The 14,176-nt window shown below is 47.1% G+C and overlaps 1 protein-coding gene across 1 annotated transcript; it reads right to left on the minus strand.

The window, feature by feature from the left end:
- Positions 1–5,209: 5,209 nt before the first annotated feature.
- Positions 5,210–11,710, minus strand: LOC147856320 (putative multidrug resistance protein). The gene is made up of 7 exons (XM_087329401.1): positions 11,356–11,710; positions 10,790–10,844; positions 10,444–10,619; positions 9,442–9,899; positions 8,407–8,965; positions 6,044–7,974; positions 5,210–5,876 (listed from the first exon to the last, which is right to left on the minus strand). The coding sequence occupies exons 1-7, from the start codon at positions 11,689–11,691 to the stop codon at positions 5,480–5,482; spliced, it is 3,912 nt and encodes a 1,303-aa protein (XP_087185527.1). The 5' UTR covers positions 11,692–11,710; the 3' UTR covers positions 5,210–5,479.
- Between the last annotated feature and the right edge of the window lie 2,466 nt (positions 11,711–14,176).

The following is a 14,176-nucleotide window of genomic DNA, read 5'->3' on the forward strand; positions in this document are numbered from 1 at the left end:
GGTATGTACCCCGTTGTTCTCCGCGCATCTCCACCGTTTTCCTAGATACGACTCTCCACTCATGCCGATCGCGCTCGGCCCATGCCGTCGATCTTGGTGTTTCGCCGCGCCGTCCTTCGTCCCGCGCTTGCCTCTCAAAGGCTTGACCCGACCGTCATCGTCAGTCAATCGTTGTCGCCCATCTGCCGTATGCATGCTTCTGTCTTGGCCCTCCACCGGCCGTATTGCATGCGTCTCGTGTCGTGCTTTCGCCGTAGACACGACCTCCGCGTCGGTCTCCAACTCCTCGCCGCCACCCACCGCTTCTTCGTTCTCCTTTCGATCCGCGACCGCCGATGCCTCACGGGTAGGTGTGGAGGGTTCCTCCCACTCTCGGTTCACCACCGAGTCCTCGCCTCTCAAAGGCTCAATCGGTCCACCGTTTCCGGTCATTAGTTGACGCTCTCTCGGATGCATGCTCGTTCTTGGGCCCTTCACCGACCGTAGTGCATGCTTCGTGTTACGCCCTTCATCCGTCGTAGACCCGACCTCCGCGTCGGCCCCTTCTTCCTTTGTCACCGTAGCCCGTTCCGACCCGAGCTCGCCATCTTGGACCCGCTCGTCCATCATCTCATACCGGATACCCACTCCGATAACTTTGTCCGCTTCGGCCTCCGACTCCTCGCCGCCACCCGCCGTCTCTCCGGTCTCACGTTGATCCGCAACCGCCGAAGTCTCTAGAATGGGTGTGGAAGGTCCCTCTCGCTCTCGGTCTTCTAGCAAGCCGTGATCACCGTGCCCACTAGGCCTCCTTCTCGCTCTCACCGGCTCCCACCATAACCGTACCCGGCCGGCTATGAATCGATCAAACAATTCCTATCTTGTCGGCTTCCTTCGGTTCGTGCCCGGTTGACCGGCCCCCACTTCACTCTTCTTCCGCTCTGCCTCCCGGCCGGGTCGGATTACCGACTGGCTCATCTTTCGGTCGGGTCGGTTCCCGACTCGCTCCTCGATGCCGCTCCGGACCTCTCCTTCGGTCTTTTCGCACGTGCCCACTCCGGGCCTCTCATCCTCACGGCCACCGCCCATCTCCCCAATCTTATGTCCGTGCTCGGGCGCAACCGCCGAAGTCTCCGGCCCTGGTGTCGAGGGATCTCGCCTCCGTCTGCTACAAACCTCCTCTTCGTCATTTCGGTTGCCCGCCTTGCCGCCGCCACCGTCCGTCTCTCTAGGTCTCACACCGGCTCTCGGGCCGGTTGCCGGAGTCTCTAGGACCGGTGTGTGGAAGGTTGCGGCACCGCCGCTCGTCTCCTCTTCTTCCTCGATTTCGCAAGCCTCGAGTATGCTCGCGAAATCCTCGTAGAACGTTTCGGGCAACCGCGTCCCGAAACTTTCGCCCACTCTCGAAGTGGCGTCCATTGCTCCGTAGATATCGGCCTCATCCATGGCCGTCCTCTTTCCACAAGTCGAGAGGGTCGCTCGCTCCGCACCCTCTCCCACATCGTCGTCGTGGTCATCCGCCTTGTCGCTGCCACCGTTCATTACCCTAGGTCTCACGCGGGCACTCGGGCCGACCGTCGGGGTCTCTTGAACCGGTGCGTGTAAGGTAGCAACGCCGCCGCTCATCGATGTTATGCCTGTAGCCACCTCCATTCGGACATCGTCGTCCGTGGCTACCCTGCCTCCGTATATGCAAGCATCAATTATGCTTGCCGCCTCCTCTTCCACGGTCTCCTTACCGTTGTCTCGGTTGCCCGCCTTGTCGCTACCACCGTCCGTCACTCTACGTCTCACACCGGCTCTCGGGCCGGTTGCCGGAGTCTCTAGGCCCGGTGTGCGTAAGGTCGCGGCACCGCCGCTGGTCTCCTCCTCCCTCGATGTTTCGGGCCGCCATGTCCCGAATCCGTAGTTACCGGCCTCCATGGTCATCCATTCGCCGCAAGACGAGAGAGTCGCTCTTTCCGCACCCTCTCCCACATCGTCGCCGTCGTGGTCGCCCGCCTTGCCGCCACCGCCACCCGTCACTCTAGGTCTCACACCGGCTCTCGGGCCGGTTGCCGGAGTCTCCACCGCCCGTCTTCTCCCCACTCGATGTTTCGGGCCTCCATGCCCGAACTCCCTCATGTTCGCTCGAATAGGCGATCACCGCCTCACCGTCCCCGACCTCGTCCTCGATCGATCTTTCTCTGCATGTCAAGAGGGTGGCTCGCTCCGCACCCTCTCCCATGGTACCGATGTACCATGGTACCGTATTAGCGTTTCTAGGTCGAGCTCCTCCGAACCGTTTTGCGTTGAGCTCTCTTCCGGCGGTAGTGCGTACTCACTCGCCGCTCTCTCTTCTCTGTCGTTTGCGGGCCATGTTGTTGCCGACTGCTCCCCATCGGGTTGCCCGCATACCCACTCCGGTTTCGCGTATCCGTACGCTTCCAATAGAGCTCCCTCGAAGGACTCCCATGACTCGTGAGCTTCTCGTAGCTCCTTGACGTCCTTGTGCACCGATACGGCCGCCACTCGCGAAAAATACTCTAGTCGCATCGCCTCGTCCACGCCCCCTTTCGCCATCTCGGCCTTGTAGGCTCCCAAAATTTTTAGGACCTCATTCCCATTGAACCGGCCGACTCAATCGACCACCCTTTCGACGGCTTGTTGAGTCGCATCTCGCTTCGCCATCTTCCGTCTGGCTTCCATCACGATCTTTGCCATCATCTCCTCGAAGTCAAAGTCTTCTTCCAGCTCCATGCTCCCTTGCCGCCCTTCACGTCGGGTTCACCAAATATGTCGCGTTGTTACGCGCGTGCGTGGAGAAAGGCGGGACCACGGGGGTCTTGGACTAGGGAGTGGAGGAGAAAGATTAGCTCAAGAGGAGAAGAGAACGAATATGACATTATGATAAAAGAAGAAGATGCAATCAAGATACTCAACAAGAAGTTCTATTAAGAAATGAATGATTACAACAAAATGGTGGCAGCCATGGCCGCACCAAACGACTATATCAAAAACCCTAAAGGAAAACCCAAGAAGAAAACCCTAACCGAAACCCTAACCCTAAAACGAAATGGGAAGAAGTAGAACCCTCGACTAAGTGGTATACCTTACTCACACAAAATAGGCAACCCCCACAATGGTGCCTTCTCTCTCCTTTTATAGCACAAGGAGGGAAGACCGCTTACAAAAGTGAGACTAAAATATCCCCTTTCATTCAAAGGGGATATTTGCCTTGATTTGGGGGAGGGTGAGATTGATGGCCCCTTAACTCCCACCTCCTCACAAACAACTAGGTACCTATGTACCGCATAGTACCTCTCTCTCTCTCTCTCTCTCTCTCTCGCATGGATGTGCGTACAACCACATCACCTTTATACCTTTATTACTATTACGAATACATTATGTACGCGTGCAACGTTGCACATCGCTCTTTGGCTCTCGTTGCTCGGGTTTCCACTTGTGGACGAAAATCTTCATGACAACGGTTAAATTTGCCAAAAGTGGTCAAAACAGCCATCAAAGCATGTGATGGCAAAGAATTGTGGGAGAATCTCTTACAGAAGCGATTGTAATAACAACCTGATGTAATGTCGACCCCCTAGCACCTAGGAGCTATAAAAGAGGAGGGAAAGTGTTTGTTACGGGGGGATCGGTCATTTTGGAGGGGAAGGTGCTACCGGATTGTGATCTCGAGCACTTTAGGGTTTTTCTTCTTCTTGTTCGGCTCGGTGGTGTGAGGCCTCTACTCACGTAGGAAGCCCATGTGCTCCCGACCAGAGGCTCATGTGTGTGTGTGTGTGTGTGTGTTGAGCCCGAAGCTTAGCTAGCCAGCCTAAGGCCATCTTTTGTATTCTTCTCTATATTTGATCGATTATTTTGGTATCCAGGAGTCTCTCTGTGTTGTGTCAATATTCGTATCTCATTTGTGGTGTCCGAGGAGGCGTCGTTCTTCCCTCCTCTGTTCTATGCATTCCTACTAGTTCCTACGAGCCCGTGTGCTCGACTTTCGGAATTTGTTGCTAGTGCAAGATCGGATACACTTCGGTGAGTTCGTGCACTCAGTATCCAGCCTCCGGTGTCCAGGCCTGATAGCCCACTGCAAGCTTAGTAACCTCTTGTCCTTAGGCTCCTTGGTCCGTGACCCCAATGGTCCCACTCATGCCGACCCGCAAGCCGCAGATTTCCGCAACAGCATTTGTAATGTTTTTGTGATAGGGATAATACTTGTGGTGTCCCTAGTCTATCCCAATTGGGACACAATCCCAAAACTGACTGGGTCTCACTAGGGGACCTAGTCCGAGTCCCAAAGGGGGCGCCACCATGGTCTATCCCAATCCTGTACCAGTTGGCCTTCTATATTGAGCCATTCCTCGTTTCTTCTCATTCCCGATTTCCCATTTCACTTTGTATCGATGAACGAGTGTGGGGTGCTCTCTCTTTCTGTTTTAGTAGTTTTAGGAGTTGTCCCGACTTGTCCAGACTCCGAATTTTGGTTTTGTCCTAATTTTGGGACGGTTGTAAGCTTTTGCGTTTAAAACATAATATATATGAGCATTTTTTACCCCAAGTAGTTTCATCTCGCGTTTTCTTTTGTGTTATAATTTAAGCTCGCCGATCAAATAGGGACGTAACACCACTTATCACAGAGAAATTTTCCTAATTACTAACTCTTTATGGAATATTGATTGAATCCATTGAGTGAGCTTCTGGCAGAGACGAGATCGAATAATGATGGAGCAAAGATTTATTTATTTATTTTCCAAAAAAAAGAGCTACTTTCTCATTAGTTGGGAGAGGATTTATTTCTTTTTCTTTTTCAAGCAGCATCTTTGTGTCACGACGCAGTATTCAAACATCAGGGTATTTTTAAAGCAAAGTTTTAAAGACTAATGTTTTTTAAAGCAAAGTTTTAAATGTCTGTATAGCATATCAGACAGATCAGAATTAATTAGAGAAGAGTTATGGTAATTCTTTATTCAAGAAGGGAAGTTATAGAATCAGTCTTCAGAAACATTTCGATCACTAGAATTTGTTCATATAGCTGTATGGAGGACTTAATTGAAGAAGTGTTATGGTAATTCTTCGTTCAAGAAGGGAAGTTATAGAATCAGTCTTCAGAAACATTTCGATCACTAGAATTTGTTCATATAGCTGTATGGAGGACTTAATTGAAGAAGTGTTATGGTAATTCTTCGTTCAAGAAGGGAAGTTATAGAATCATAAACATTTCAATCACTAGAATTTGTAGATATACCTGTATGAAGGGCTTAAGCTTAATTAAACAAGAGTTATGGTAATTCTATGTTCAAGAAGGGAAGTTATAGAATCAGAAACATTTCAATGACTTGAATTTGTTGATATTGCTGTATGGGGGAGTGATGGCCCTGCAACATAGATGGATTTTTCTGTGATTTACATGCCACAGTTATGTTAATCCATAATCTAACGACAGTTCTGTGATGCCTGCCACTCTGGTGATGACTTGATTAACTAGGGTTACAGTGTCCATGGCTCACTAGGGTAGTGAATCAGGAGGAACAGGAGAAGCAGTCTGGTGGTGTTGGAGCTTGACTAGGTTAAAGTAGAGACCTGTGTCCCCTTTGCTCATGAGCTCTGCGTGGGCTCCTAACTCAGCGATGGTGCCACCCTGCAGCACCGCGATTCTGTGACAGTTGAAGATGGTGGAGAGCCTGTGTGCTACCACCACTGTCGTCCTCCCCACCATCATCCCCTCCAGTGCCTCCTGTACGACTTTCTCTGATCTCACATCCAGTGCACTCGTCGCCTCATCCAGGAGCAGAATCACAGGTTTCTTCAGAATCGCTCGAGCTATGGCGATCCTTTGCTTCTGCCCCCCTGACAACTGTACCCCCCTCTCCCCCACATTCGTCTCGTATCCATTCTCTAATGCACTGTTCAAAACACCAAGAGAATCGAATGAGCTTTCTGCTAATCTCAGATATGGGGGGGGGGGGGGGGGGGGAGTGGAGAATCATACTGTGCAAGATTCGCTCCTTCTGGGAGGATTTCTTCTCCATGCATACTCTGTGGATATGGAAACTCAGAACAGATTTCTTACCTGATGAATTCGTGTGCATGGGCGGCCTGCGCTGCCTTCACGATCTCCTCTGTCGTAGCAAGTTCGTTGCCGTAGAGAATGTTCTCTCGAATGCTGCCCTCAAACAGTGTGGGCTCCTGGCTCACCATAGCCATGTGCTTCCGCAGGGATCGAAGCTGAAACTGTCGGACATCTTTCCCGTCGATCTGCACCTTCCCTCTGATGGGATCGTAGAACCGCTCGATTAGGCTGATGATGGAGGATTTGCCGGAGCCGCTCTGGCCCACCAGTGCCACGCTTTGTCCGGCATGGATATGGAGGCTAAAGTCTTGGAACACCAGAACCTCAGGCCTCTGCGGGTAGGCAAAGTCTACATGGCGGAGCATAATGTCGCCTTTCAGATGCTCTGCTTGATCTCCATTGCCATCGTCCGGCCTTATTTCGCTGATCCGGTCAAGAATCTCAAAGACAGAGCTCACTGCAGCTCCGCCTTTGGCTATGTCGGAGGTCATGCTACCCGCTTCAGCGATGACTTTCCCTGTGCTCACGAGAATGAAGAAGGTCCTGAACATGTCGACGGAGGAGATGAGACCTTCACCGACGAGACGAGCGCCATACCAATAGTCCAGCGCTAAGGAGAAGAAGGAGATGAGCTGAGCGCTTCCCAACCCTAATCCACCGATAATGGCTTGCCGACTGGAGGCTCGGGACGAGCTCCTCTGCAGGCTCGTGTAGAGCTGAAGGATCGTGGGCTGAGCACAGAATGTGGCGATGGTGCGATGGTGCACCACTGCTTCTGCTGCCAAGCTGCTGGAATCCTGCTGCCTGCGCAGCGCCTGCTGCGACATGGATTGGATGAGCACCCGGCGGGAGTAGAAGCAGAGAATGATGAGGGGCTGGCAGGCCATGATGACAAGGGCGAGGCGCCAGGCTATGGCGAGGCCGAAGCTCGTGGCAGCAGCTATGGAGACGAAGGTAGTGATGAGGAGGGACCATCGATCTCCCACCATGGATCTGACAGAGCTCGCATCAGAGGCGAGGCGGGTGCAGATGGCGGCACTGCTGTTCTCTGCGGAATCGAACCAGGCCACTTCGAACGTGAAGACGTTCATCAGCATCTGCTCCCTCACCCGCTTCGTCAGTCTCTCCCCTACCACGGCGAAGCAGTAGTGCTGGACCGCGTTCGTGAGGAAGGAAGCTATGGTGAGAGCAAGAAAATACAGGCAGTAATTCCTGATGCGTCGACCATGCTCTGCACTGTCGGGCGTGTAGAAATCGAAGATCATGCCACCGATCGTGTAAGCGAACAGAGGCTGTATGATCCCGAACAGAGCCGCTCCTGCGCTGCCCATCAGTGCTTGCCTCCACTCAGGCCTGTTCAGTAACACCAATCTCCTGAGAGAAGGAGGCGCAGGGGAATTCTGAGCCTCCTCCTTCAATAGCTCCTCTGAGTGGAGCGCGTTGAAGCTGGAGCTGTTCCCGCTCATGCAGCTCGAGCTGCTAAGCCGCCTCAGCCTTCTGGAGCTCCTGGAGGACCTCCGCAGCTTGAAATGATCCAACGGCTCCGCATTGCCCAGATGACTGGCATGGAGATTCGAACCGTTGATGATGCTTCTGGTGCCACCACCACTGGCAGCATGGAGGAGCTCGGCATAGGCCGAACCCTCCTTCCGCAGGAGGCTCTCGTGCTGCCCTGTCTCGATCACTCGCCCCTTCTGCACGACCGCAATAATGTCTGCGTTTCGGATCGTGGATAGGCGGTGGGAGATCACGAGGGTGGTCCGGCCCAGCGCTGCCTGATCGATCGCATCCTGAACGATCCGCTCAGATTCTGCATCGAGCGCACTGGTAGCTTCATCTAGCAGCAATATGGGTGGGTTTATGAGCAGGGCCCGAGCTATGGCTATGCGTTGTTTCTGGCCCCCAGACATTTGTATTCCACGTTCACCCACCTGATTTTCATTAGATTTTTTTTGCTATTTAGTTACAGAAAATACCATCTTCTGAATATATTCAGTTACAGAAAAACCATCTTCTGAATATATTTAGTTACCTAAAAACCCATCTTCTGAATATATTTAGTTACAGAAGAAAACCATCTCTGAATATCCACAAAATGAATTAATCTATATTGGAAATTGGACACAGTTTCTCACCCCCCCCCCCCCCTTATGTCTCTGTAACATTTCAATGTAAAGAGACATATCCTGCATCCCTGTTGGTATGCTAAGACTGACCTAGACAGACGCTTATATTGCTATAGGGTTTAAGGTTTAAGGTTTAAGGTTTAGGGTTTAGGGTTTAGGAAGTCCTAAACTGCAATCTGGGAACTATATAGCAGGAAATTGTCTTGCGCACATTTATTTTACTGCGTTATTTCATACCTGGGTGTCATAGCCTTGGGGTAGTTGAGAGATGAAACTATGGGCATTGGATTTCTTGGCAGCTTCAATGATCTCCTCCATGGTAGCTCCTTGTCTGCCCAACAGGATGTTCTGCTTGATGGTGGTGGCAAACAGAGCAGGCTCTTGACTGACGAGCCCAATCTGTGCACGAAGCCATGAGAGCTGAAGGAGCTTCACGTTCGTTCCATCTAGCAGAATTTCCCCATCAAGCGGGTCATAGAACCTCTGGATCAAGGCAATGACTGTGGATTTGCCAGAACCGCTACCTCCGACAAGGGCTGTCGTCTTGCCTGCGTCTACACTCAGAGAGAAGCCATTGAAGACCATGGTTTCAGGCCTTGCTGGGTACGCAAACCTCACATTCTTGAGCTCCAAGTTCCCCATTACTGTGTCTACTACTACTGCTTTGCCTGGCTTCTCTTTCATGCGTGGCTCCTGATCTATGGTGGGCTTTCGATTGATCATTTCCATGATCCTTGCTCCAGCAAGGCTTGCCTCCGAGAAGTACTTCAGACTCGGAAGACAATTCCCTAGTGATCTGCCCATAACGACGAAGCTATATGAATCTTCTGTAACTAAGCAGCACAGAGATGCAGAGAAAGCAGACATTAAACAGAATGCACTTAAAAACCTTTCGATGATTACATCTAACCTCAGAGCAACTTTATCCGTGCAGTAATCCTCAACTACTTAATGAACTAACTAATAGGGTACAATTCCATCAGAATTACGTTTTTCACTTAGATTGCAAAGCATGCAGATGTGGTAGTGAAATAGTAGGGCAGAGATTAATCTCACTAGTTTTGGACCTGCAGATCATAGATAAAAGAATGCAGGTGTAGCAGGCGTGAGCAATCAAACTAACGAATTAGGGTATCATTTCATCAGAATTACGTTTTTTAACTTCGATTGCAAAGCATTCAGATGTGGTGGTGAAATACTTAGGGCAGAGATTAATATCACTAGTTTTGGTGAAGATCCATAGATTAAAGAATGCAGGTGTAGCAGGCTTACAGGCCTCCAGAAACTGTAATGAGGCCGGTAGCTATGACATTCCCCCCATTGAGGCCGTGATGGAGAACCAGGTTATTTCCATACCAGGCCATGAAAGCCCAGATGGCAAAGACGACACCATTGCTTCCTACAGTGAGCCCCTTGGCCAGTCCCTGCTTCAGCCCGATCTTGACAGTCCTTTCTAAAGCGTTGGAGAAGAGCCGGAGTGTCCTCTCTTCCCCCACAAATGAGTAGATGGTCCGAATCGAGGATATGGCCTTCTCTGCTACTGCTCCTGCCTTCTTGTACTCTTCCCTCATCTTCCTCACCATCTCTGCCAGTATCCTCCCATATAGAACCCCCGGTATCACTAGCAGTGGTAGAAAGGCCATTGTCGTTATCGTGAGCTTCCATGCCATGTAGAATCCCGCTGCATAGCTTGCTATGAAATTCGATAGATTCATGATGAAATGAGGGACCTGCAATTGTGTAAAAATCAGAGGGTGGTTACTGTATTGTAGACATGGTAGATTACTCCAATAATTTACCAAGTTTTTGGCTTAATCTACAGTTCCGGAACCATATATGTTTTCGCAGATAATCTTACTGCTATTTGCAAATTTGAGAGTATTTGGTTTATAGATTAATTAGTCTAAATTATCTCCTCCAAGATATCAAGCCTCTAATCCAATCTATGGTTGGACGACGTTCTTCTTGCATCTAATCACACTTCCCGGATTCTGAGAAGTGTATATACAGCTCGAAAAAAATGGTGATTAAGATATATCTAGTTGATCAATCCTGCACTTCAGCTCAAAACTCTAACTAACTAGTAATAACCTGCAATCTGAATAGTAATTGAGATTAAGAAAATGATGGTTAATTTCAGCTCCATCAACTAATTACTCCATGGTGGGACTGAAGGATTGGATCGCAATCTAAGTAATTGGTTAATTTCAACTCCATCAACTAATTAATCCATGGGGGGACTGAAGGATTGGATTGCAATCCCTAAATTACTACCTTTTCGGCAATGACCTCTTGAATCAGATGTGAGTCTGCTCCCATGCTGTTGATGATGTCCGCAGTGTTAGATTGCATGTCGAAGAAGCTCTCATCTTGCCTCAGGATGGCCTTCAAGTAGAGGCATCGAAGCCGAGAAGCTTGCCTTTCGCCAGTTTTGATCCATGATGATGCCTCTGATATAATATTTATAAAACATTCATATTCACAAGACAATGTGTACAAATTAGAATCTATAGACTCAAAATCTGCCAACAAAAAATCCTGATGCTAACCCTAAACAAGTTAGAGCACACTTATGATAAGAGTTAAATGCTCTGTTAAATGTGCAAAGTCTGCAGATTACCGAGGAAACATGATACCCCCGCAGCTAAGCCTGCATAGACGAAATAGATCAAGACCTGCATCCAAGAAACAATCTAATCTCAAGAATTGAATTTAACACAATTGTATCTCTTTGGCCCTAACTGCATTCATTAGCTTGCAACATTCTATGGTTGATAGCCATGCAAAATTATATGTTGTATCCCTAATTGTGTAGAATAATCATAATTATGTATTTGATACAATGTACACCTAACTAATTGCATTGGTTAGTCATAAGTGTGTGTCTTGCATTTATTCACATGACGTACAAAAAAAGTTAGCATGGCTTAGCTTGCCATATTGCTCTATGATTGATGATTATGCATATATCAATTGTCTACCCATTAATCAAAACCCCTTCATGTGTATTTGAGATGAGATTAATGAAGGTTGCATGAATATCGATCCATATTGCTCTATGATTGATGATTAGGCACATATCAATAGTCTACCCTGACTAATTGCATTAATCAAAAAACCCTTATGTGTATTTGGGATGAGATTAATAAAGGTTTGCATTAATCGATGAAGGTTTGATCGGTAAACCTTTCGGATTTCGTCCACAAGGGTTGGATTACTAGAAGAGGTGTGAATGGACGCATTGCCGAAGGCATCGAAGACACGGATCATGAGGAGCATCATGGTGGGCAATGCAATGCCATCCCCAACACACCCCACAAAGCCCAAGCTCATCAAGGCTACATCCTTGGTGTCGGCATATTGAAAAATTGTGAAGAAGGAGGAGGTAGGACGAACAAGTTCACTATCCTTAGCAATTGAGGAGGAGGAGGTAGGACGAACAAGTTCACTATCCTTTGCAATTGTGAAGGAGGAGGAAGAGGTAGGACGAACAAGTTCATTATCCTTATCAGATGCTTCCATTATTATTATTATGGGTGTGTGTTTTTAGATTTAGAATGGATCTTGTTTGAGGCCTTTTTAAAGGTCGTGTTGAGGAACAATTGGAGGTTGTTGGGCCTTTTATTTTTGGGTGGTGTCCACTTTTAATCATTCCATGTCTTTTTTTAGACCTAATAATTCCCCATATGCCAATTTCCTAGAACCTTGATAGCCCAACAAATTTGTTTGCTATCACACTTTCCAAATGATGGCAAAAATGTGTGCCACACGAAAAAGCAACCTTGAATTTTTGTTTTGTAGTAGCATTCAACAATTGGAGGTCTTGTTTTTCATGACTTTTGTATGTCCTAGAGATTTGTAGTATCCTCCGTCCATCGGAAATTTGATGTCAAGGGATGTGCACATTTTGTCACGTTGGCCAGATTTTCTTTTCAAGTTGTTCAAATGGCTTTCGTGTTTGTTTTGTTACTATTCTGAATTCCATCTTAATGACGTTGGGTCAGTCATCTAATGACGTTTTGTGAATCCACGTGTTAGAATGTCAAGACTCAACACCATAAGAATGCCAGATTGTTTGCCCCAATAATCAATGAATTCTAAGGATCCGGGCAATCATTGCAAACATCTAATTTAATAGAACATTATTGTTCTTGCATACAAAAACATTATATAATGTGATGAATTATCACAAAAGGACAAAACTAATAGCAATCGACAAGCCTTATGTATCAAGAAAGACATATATAACAAAGGTCGTTTGCTCATGATGGTAACGAGATTATTCATGAGGCTAGTACGTGGAGTCCTGAATAAATTGCTACAAGCCTCATGTATCAAAAAGGCAAAAGTACCAAGAAAGAGAAATCCAATAATATGCTACAACCTCATGTATCAAAAAGTTGTAGCCTCATGTATAAAAAGGCAAAAGTACCAAGAAAGAGAAATCCAATAATATGTATCAAAAAATGAGTGTGTGTGAGTATATTCAAAATACATGAAACATGTGAATAATCATTTGACATAACTAAATGATTAGAACAAGAGTCCAGTCAAATCTTCTTTTTGTACCCTTTTAGTTTTTCCTCTCTCTCTCTCTATTATATACTTCATATATATATTAACACCCTAGTGGCAATAACACTACAACCACTTCGTGGTACCTCTCTATATATCTCTATTTCACTAGATGCCACTAGTCAATAACACAACAACCACTTTGTGGTACCTCTCTCTATATCTCTATTTCACTAGATGCCACTATGGAATGTAGGGGTTGAACCCATGACCACCCGGTCTCCATTGGGCAACCTTACCAACTGAGCTACATCCATCTAGGCTCTCTCTCTCTCTCTCTCTCTCTCTCTCTCTCTCTCTCTCTCTCTTACCAACTGAGCTACATTCACTTGGGCTCTCTCTCTCTCCAAGGTAAAAATGCTAGAACATATCCAATTGTATCTCACTACGTCAATAAGCCTTGGCTCTAGGAGAGCCTTAACACTTCTTCGAACTCACTCATACACGTTAGGTATTGAGGTGGCATCATCACCCCAATAGGAAGCTATGCAATGTACACAAGGAAAACGTAGTGGATGATAAATATCACTTACTTATCGCACGCTCAATGACTAATGTAATTCATGAGAAATATGATGACTTGTTAAAAGGGCATGATAATGTAAGTGTCATATTCAAATTCCACTAAGAAGGGTGACCATAAATGTGCGTGCATTATTTTCGCATGGACAGTTTTTTACAACGAAGTAGTGACAACCCTTTGTAGGAAGTAGTCTCAGACAAGATCATATGTTGTTTTGGTCCCATAGGTCAACAATGGCCTCCCCAAGATTGATAAAATCTATTCTCCCATTCTTTGTTTGTGTGTGTGTGTGTAAATAATGCCTTTCATTGCAAAAAAAAAAACATCACCACGACTAACATACAACAACCTTTAAAGCATACTAAAAAGGCAACCCTACTATACACATAAATTAAAATTACAAATACGATGACATGTCCCCTTTCACAATTGGCTCTCTTCATTGTAACATATTTCCTCATCCCAACCAATGAATCAAAAGGGAAGGCATTTCGCATCTTCCATAGCCCCCAATACCTCGAGAACCTAATTGAAATGGAGCACCACTCTACTATTCTCCACTTGTGCAAAAACCCAATTGAATGAAGATAGTCTTTACTCTACTTAGATACATCTACACTAAGTTCGCACACATCTAAACCATTCTAGCCATTGGGCATGAAAGATATAAATGCCTAATATGTTCTAATTCCGCTAAAATGAAAGAAGTGCATCGCACTAGTAATCCTTCTTTTGTTTAATCCATCCCCTAATGGCAAAGCTCCACCTATAAAGCACGCCGCCATTCTTGTCCAAGGTTACACACCCTCAAACATAAATAGAATGAAGGTAAATCGACAACCTATCATATACTCAAATAAATTTAAGATTGATACCCCACCAAGATTCTTAGGGGTACAAATGTGATCC

This window comes from Azolla caroliniana, unplaced genomic scaffold (assembly GCF_043228905.1).
Source record: "Azolla caroliniana isolate FFs.n. ecotype wild unplaced genomic scaffold, voAzoCaro1.0.p SCAF_13, whole genome shotgun sequence".
NCBI classification, from domain to species: domain Eukaryota; kingdom Viridiplantae; phylum Streptophyta; class Polypodiopsida; order Salviniales; family Salviniaceae; genus Azolla; species Azolla caroliniana.

Bases quoted from the DNA above. Each gene is read 5' to 3' on its own strand.
- LOC147856320 (XM_087329401.1), bottom strand. From the start codon at position 11,691: ATGGAAGCATCTGATAAGGATAATGAACTTGTTCGTCCTACCTCTTCC. The intron at 10,845-11,355 runs GTTTACCGATCA...TCTTGGATGCAG, and splicing joins TTGTGGACGAAATCCGAAAG to GTCTTGATCTATTTCGTCTA. The intron at 9,900-10,443 runs GTAGTAATTTAG...ACACAATTGCAG, and splicing joins AAGAGGTCATTGCCGAAAAG to GTCCCTCATTTCATCATGAA.